This window comes from Anastrepha obliqua, chromosome 6 (assembly GCF_027943255.1).
Source record: "Anastrepha obliqua isolate idAnaObli1 chromosome 6, idAnaObli1_1.0, whole genome shotgun sequence".
Classification (NCBI taxonomy): Eukaryota; Metazoa; Arthropoda; class Insecta; order Diptera; family Tephritidae; genus Anastrepha; species Anastrepha obliqua.
Window position 1 is genome coordinate 17,980,608 of NC_072897.1, and position 7,620 is coordinate 17,988,227.

General features: G+C 39.0%; 1 protein-coding gene across 1 annotated transcript; it reads right to left on the reverse strand.

Annotated features, from left to right (window-relative positions):
• Positions 1 to 4,140: 4,140 nt before the first annotated feature.
• LOC129250190 (uncharacterized) lies at positions 4,141 to 4,503 on the reverse strand. The gene has a single exon (XM_054889824.1). The coding sequence runs from the start codon at positions 4,501 to 4,503 to the stop codon at positions 4,141 to 4,143; it is 363 nt and encodes a 120-aa protein (XP_054745799.1).
• Positions 4,504 to 7,620: the final 3,117 nt, after the last annotated feature.

A 7,620-nucleotide genomic window follows, 5' to 3' on the forward strand; every position in this document is an offset into this window, starting at 1 on the left:
CGATTTGGAATATCAATCTTGGCTTCGATTTTACTCAAGAAATTGATTCCAATTAAGAGATCACTTTCTAAATTTTCAATCTCGTAAAGTTGCTCCTGAGCATCAAATAAATTGATATTATGGAAAAAGTTTATGATGGTCGAACCATGAATGGTTCTTACCCTCTTCTTATTTTCTAAAACATTTTTGTTTACATAGAGCCCGGCCCGTATATATGAGCTTGTTGCTCCCGTATCAATTAAGATTTTGAAGATTTGCCCCGTCTTCCTATCCGTCTTGACAATGTAGGGCAAATCAGACCTTACTCTAAAAAATGATTTTCTCCCATGTTATTAATTCTTTGCACCTTCTGTTGAGGTTGCGTACTTATTTGCGCACTATTATTCGACCTCTTTGGCACAGCATTTGCCTGATAATTATAATTGGTCTGGCAATTATTTCTATTGCCTCTCACCTGTTGCTGGTACGTTTGTACCGGTTTGGGAATATTTGTGATCTGTAATGATGGATCAACGTCCATTGGCTCTGGACGATTTTGCTTGACCTCATTTGCTGGGGTATTCCTTGGTGGATACCTTAAATTGTTCAGAAAATTCGCACCCCTACGAACGCCCTGATGAGCGTTTCTGTTTATTGTAATATTATTATTACTATTATTATTACTCCTTGAAAAATGCAATGCGAATTGTGCTCGCATTTGATTGGCATCGAGCTCCTGCGCCTTGGCAAGAGCATTTGGTAAGTCACGTGGTGCCAACGTGAAGAGGATCTGGTCCAGCGGAGGGTTAAGACCTGTACTGAAAGTTCGAAGAGCTGTTTCCCTGTTTTTGGTATTAAGCTCCTTTGTAATTGCGGAATTCGTTCCGTGCGTCATTATCGTTTTGTTAATTAATAACGTCAGTTTTTTATTGACCTCGTTGTAGAACTCTATTAGGGTACCAGGTCCTTGCCTAAGCACACTCATTTCCTGTTCTATTATGTGACACGGCCTCTTATCAGCGAAGGCAAAATCTAGCCTACTCAGAATTGCATCGAAATTAAGAACCGTACCGTGGTTCGTTAAAATATTGTTAGCGTCCTGCGTAATTTTGTTACGCAAGATAGTCAAGGCAGCAAAATATTTTTTGCTTCCCCTAGTATACAATGACATTGAATTGTTAGCAGCCTCGCGCCAGCTAACATAATTGTTGATTTTTCCTCGAAATTCAGGAAGAGATTTTATGACGTCTAAACTTTCCTCACAATTGATTGTTGAATCTATTGATTCTGTAGTATATTCAGCAACATTGTCGGAATTACTTAAAGCCTGCAACTGACGTCTAACTTGTTCTACCTCGCTACGCAGCGAGGCGGTGCTAGCAGCTATAAGTCGCGACACAACATCCATATTGGACGTGCTATTGTTATTATTCACTATAGACATATCTGCAAATCTACTTCTCAACTCTTCCAGCTTTATTTTTGGTAAAATTTGAAAAATTTTTAATCACTTCCTTATTTTTTACACAATTTTTGTGGTTTTCTTTACACTTTTCACAATAGTGTAATTTCTCGTAACCAAAGCTACTAGGTCTATTGCACATATGCTATATTTATAATTTACAACTTTTAATGCTTAAAAATTATTTAGTTTCTTACTCATTACTGGAAGATTCCTTCAGGTCCAACTTGGTGTTTGCTTGCTAAAGATGTTTGCATACAGTGATTTTTCCTCTATTGAGTGCGTTTTTCCTCCTTTGCTTGTTTCCTTGTAGAATTATTATATTTTGTAGACTTGCTTGATATTTTGGTTTACTAGGATACTTTTTGATTTTCTCCTTTTTTTCTTTTTGTTTTATTAGGATACTTTTTGGTTTTCTCCTTTTTTTTTTTTAATTTTTTCTTTTTGTTTTATTAGGATACTTTTTGGTTTTCTCCTTTTTTAAATTTTTTCTTTTTGTTTTATTATGTAGGATACTTTTTGGTTTTCTCCTTTTTTAAATTTTTTCTTTTTGTTTTATTATTTTTTAGACTTAGGATACTTTTTAGTTTTCTCCTTTTTTTAGTCTAAAAAATTTTTTTTTTTTTTTTCTCCCTTTTCCGATTTAGGGATACTTATTTGTTTAAATTGTGCACTGCCTTTTTACAGGCTATTATAGCACACAACTTTTATTTGGTCCACCAGAACTTAAATCGCTCCTGGCAGGATCGCCAATTATCTTTTGCTTAACTAGCAAAAGCTTTTTAAAAACACATTGTGAGTCTTCGTTGCACCCCGGATACAAACTGATCCGAAACTTTATTAATCTTAATATTTATACAGAATCTGAAGCTTAAATCTTAGGTTAGTATGTCTTAATTCTATTGAAAGCGGACCATACGTGATATGTGACATGTTTGACATTTTCGCTAAGGTAAGCGCTTATTTTTATTGTTTTCTTAATTCTATTGAAAGCGGACCATACGTGATATGTGATGTCCACTTCTTTCATTAGCAAAGTGTCAATGACATGTTTGACACTTTCGCTAATGGTAAGTGCTTATATTTATTGTTTATTTTTTTGGGAAGTGGCTTGCGCTATTAATCTATGCTTAACTGTTTACATCCTGGGTTAGTGGTGTGTGGTATAGGAGGCGTTAACTTGCACATATTCTGCGTTTGTTGAAAGTTTGTATGCGTAATTATATGCATATGTGTGTGTGTATGCGCGTTTGGCTTTCTGGACGGATATTAGAATGATATTTTCTCATCAATATAATTTGGATTTGATGAAAGAGATTAAAGACATATGTACGTACATATTTTCTGTTTTGATTGATTTATATAAAAATCAGGTCATATCCAGTATGAACTATTTTATACCGAAAAGAAATTTCCATTTATGAAATACAAAAAAAACAGTATTTTAAAGAAATTTTAATTAAAATAAACTCAAAAATTTTACCAAACTTTCCTGGTAGTAAAAAAATATGACTTCAGGACTTGAACCTGAATTAAATACGTGCCAAAAAACAAAACGAATAATTCCGCCGACTTTAGCTTCTGCACCACAAATTAACTGCCGCGCGGCCTCCTTAATCGCAAATTTATTCGCTTCGCTGTGGGCATGAAATAAGTCGATTTCCATAGTAGTGTGCCGAAAAATCTTATGAAATTCCTCAGTAGTTTGGTAAACGCAGAAAAAATCTGAATTCCTTTCCTAGCGTGGTAAGTAAATATAGAAACCCTCCACTCGCGTCACTCGCGTGGTAAATATCTGCAATTCCCCACTAGTGAGAAAAGTTGAATTTGAAATTACCTTAGTATGAATCTACAAATTAGTACTCGAAAAAAGCTCATTTAACATTTACTCCTTCTCATTGCATTAACATTCTCTGGTACAGTGTACTCCCATGTACTCCAATAAATATTACGTATCTATAATAACGCATCAAAACACGTCCTTATTCCCTTTTAGCGTAAGTTGTACCTACATACCAAATTACTAAAAAAAAAAAATCTTAAAACTCACACAATTCTATTAAATTTAATTCAGTTACAGTAAAATGTAGCTCATTCGACGCAAAATAAAATTTACTATAACAGTAGCGTACTAAAAAAAATTCTCAATATCGGATAATATCGTAAAAATTATGTCAAAGTTGAAAAAATAGAGAAAAAATAAGAAAATTCCAAATTCTTCCGTCGACAGTCTCGTCAGTTGTCATTTCAGAAAAATTTTCAATACACTGTCAAAAAGGTTTGTTTTTGTTCTTTCGAATTAAAAAAACAAATTCGAAATTGGATGGAAATTGGCGGAGTGATTCTTCACATCAACCTACTGAAAAACGGTTTTATTCATAAAATGAGATTTTGTTTTTCTATACCCACAAGTTGTGCTAGGTCTCCATAAAAGTATATTTAATTTTTTTTTTTGTCACACAGTGTACTTTATATGGGGGAAGCGCGAAATGTTCCTGCCTTATATTATGCCTAAAACTAAGAAAAAAGTGGGCCTGGCTGGATGTTGGGCTGCGGGTGCATCCATTTGTAGTGCTACTGAAGCTCCAGAAGGTAGCTCTTCGACCACGCGCGCCAAAATTGTTGCTTGAGAGAGCAAACAAGCTGCCATCTCTCTAAGCAGCGGCGAGGTTGTCGGGTACCTTCTCAGGTGGTAAAGCTCACAAGGGGAAACCGATTAGCAGATGCGCCGGCGTTAGCGCCTCGCCGTCGTTGGGGTTGTTGCTGAGTGGAGCGAGAGGTCGGGGATTCAGTAGCGTTTCTATTTCGACGAGAAGCATTGCGGTTTCTTCGGCGGTTAACAGCGCGTTGACTATGGCGCGCACCAGCAGATGTTTGACCGACTCCACTGCTGCTTCCCACAGGCCGTCGAAGTGGGGTGCCCTCGGAGGTATGAAGGCGAAGATGAATCCTTCGTCGGTGGCGTATTGGAGAATCTCCTCTTCCTGTACCAGAAAGGCTTCCCGGAGCTCCCTAAGCTTGCTCTCTGCTCCCGCAAAGTTCGTCGCGTTGTCGCAGTACATTTTGGCTGGCATCCCTCGGCGCCCAATGAACCTTGTGAGAGCGGAAATAAATTTATCAGCATTTAAATCAGTTACAAGTTCTAGATGAACAACTTTTGAAGCGAAACACACAAAAATGGCAATATACATTTTCATGGGAGGGCGACCGTGAATTTTTAAAGTTATGTGAATGGGCCCGCAGTAATCTATCCCACATATTGTGAAGGGCTGTTGGGCGCGTAATCGATCGGCGGGTAGATTGCCCATGGTCTGACCTTGCAATTTTGGCTTATAACGAAAACAGTGAATGCATTCTCTTACAGTTCGACTACAGGCTTCTGGAGAATTTAGCAGCCATATTTTTTCTCGCAGAAACGCTATTAATGCCTTTGGACCGGAATGGTGACTACGAAAATGTAAGAACCGGATGCATGCCTTCACAAAATGAAAATTTTTGCGTAATAGCAAAGGGAACTTAGCATCATAGGGGATTGCCGCGTTTAATAAACGTCCACCTACTCGAATCAGTTTAAACGATAATGATGATTCCGAGTGTTCATGCAGAAATGGAGTTAATTTCGGAAAGCTTGATGGAAGTACGCTATTTTTCGATAATTTACTCATTTCATCGCTAAATTCAAAATGTTGAATTATTTCGACAACTCAATTGTTTTTGCTTTGCCGTGACTATTATTTCAGATTCTGCTTTGTTTGTTCTATTGACTTTGTTTGACTCAACATTGGTGAAGTTCTTGACCATAATTTGGCAAGAAGATCGGCTGGCGAGAGCTCTAAACGCGGAGGAGATTTAGTCTTCAGCGGAGCTACTCTAGACTTTGAAGTAAGTAGCGTGCATTTCGTGCCACTAGCGGATTGGCTACGTTTATATATGCAGCAGCCATACGCTCTTATTGAAGCGTCGGAAAAGCCATGAATTTTGCAGCTGGCACTTGACTCCGTAGTTACATACCGAGGAATGCTAATTGATGGAAGCTGCAACAAATTGGCCTTAATGATTTGCCAGCTAGTCTCAAGCCGTAATGGAATCGACTCATCCCAGTCTAGCTTTTGAATCCAAAGCGCAAACTTATAAAATATTACGTTTAGTTGCTAGCAGCTCGCTAAAATTATCTTCCAGAATGAAGCGAAAAATTTCATCTTTCGGCTGTCAGTGGATTCCCAGCGTTTTTGTGGAGTCAGTCTCGCTGAGCTGCAATACCTTTGGAGACTCTTACTAACGGATGAGCTTGTATGATGGGAAAACCACTTTGCGAATTTCAGGCCTGCCGGTTCTAAAATTGTAAATACTTCCTGTTGTATCTGGGTGAGGCTTTCTATACTGTCGGATCCTGTTAATAGGTCGTCGACGTAAAAGTCATTCCCGTTTTTGTGGAGTCAGTCTCGCTGAGCTGCAATACCTTTGGAGACTCTTACTAACGGATGAGCTTGTATGATGGGAAAACCACTTTGCGAATTTCAGGCCTGCCGGTTCTAAAATTGTAAATACTTCCTGTTGTATCTGGGTGAGGCTTTCTATACTGTCGGATCCTGTTAATAGGTCGTCGACGTAAAAGTCATTCCCAATGACTTTGGAACCGAGATGATATTTGGCTTTATTTTAGTCACTTAGCATTTGCAGACATCGTGTGGCGAAAAACAGTGCAGGCGCAGTGCCGTATGTTACGGTGTTTAGTCGAAAAATTTGCAAATGCTCCGCTGAATCCTGTCTGCACACTATGAGCTGGAAGTTCCTGTCGTCTTCGTGCACCACTATTTGGCGATACATCTTCGTGATGACGGCAGTCGTAGCATATTTGTGCAATCTGAAGCGAATGAGGGTCGAGAAAAGCTCCTCTTGAACGATCGGTCCGACCATCAAGGTTTCATTCAACGCAACTTGCGTTGATGTGCATCTCGAAGCATCAAAAACTACGCGCAGCTTGGGAGTTGTGCTTTGCTGTCTTAACACATACTGGTACGGAATGAAATAGTGCGGCCCACTCGGGAGTCGATTATTTGTTGGACTCATATGCCCCAATTCGAGATACTCTTGCATGAAATCCAGGTACATTTTACGAAGTACTGGATCTTTCAGCGTCCTTCTCTCCAGCGCCTGAAACCGCCGAGTTGCGGTTTGATACGAATGACCGAGAAATTTACGGTCCGTTTTGAAGGCAGTGTAACTTGAAGCCTTCCACTTGGTAAAACCTGTGTGGGTTCCGAAAAAAATTCTTCACATTTAGCCTGCTCTGGAGTCAGTCGTGTGGAGTTTACTTGTGTAGGTATTTCTTCCAATTCCCAGAATTTTCGAATTGTGGCATCAATGCTAGCAACGCTTTCTTCAAATTGATATAATGTGCTACTTATTTGAGCACTGAGCTGAAATTACCCAGCCTAGAATGGTTTTTTGCAGCGTTGGCTGCCTTGGGCTGGTTCTGATTTGACCCACCGATAACAGATCAAAGAATAGTTCAGCTCCTATAAGTATGTATATTTTCTGACATTTGTGGAAACTGCTAGATGAATATTTTGTAGGATTTGCCAGCCATTTGCGTTTACAGTCCGATCTGAGTGATTGACTGATATCGAACACATTACCCAAAAGTCCGCCGTATACTCAAAATTGTCGAACCTTGAGCTTAAATAGGTTTTTATTTTGCCTTGGACTTTTTTATTTGAATTGCCAGTTCCAACTATATTTAGAGCGAATTTTTTTTGCGGATTTGCAATTTCTGCATAAGCTGTTCGGTCATAAAGTTGACTTGAGAACCGGAGTCAAGTAGAGCTCGCGCTTGCACGTAAAGACCCGAGCTGGCCTTTGCATTAACATGACTCGGTCAGGCAGGCTGCTAATATGCATGGCCTGTGACGTCGAAGGTTGCGGCTCGATCTCAAAGGAGATCCTTTGCGCAAACAATTTATGGGATTTTGGGCAAGCTATTAAATAATGGTCCTTAGAACCACAGTGAAGGCAAATCGGAAGTTTGGAATTTGTCGCGATAAATGTTGTCTTTGAGTGTCGCAGTTATCGATTTTTTGTTTTCTGCCGCGTATCTTCATTGTTTGGCCTTGGTTGGATGAGGTAGCCTCTTCAGCTGATAAATGCTGATATCTCCTATTTAGCATAGCTTCATAGAT

Excerpts from the sequence above, each read along its gene's own strand:
- LOC129250190 (XM_054889824.1), bottom strand. The coding sequence starts at position 4,503 with ATGTACTGCGACAACGCGACGAACTTTGCGGGAGCAGAGAGCAAGCTT.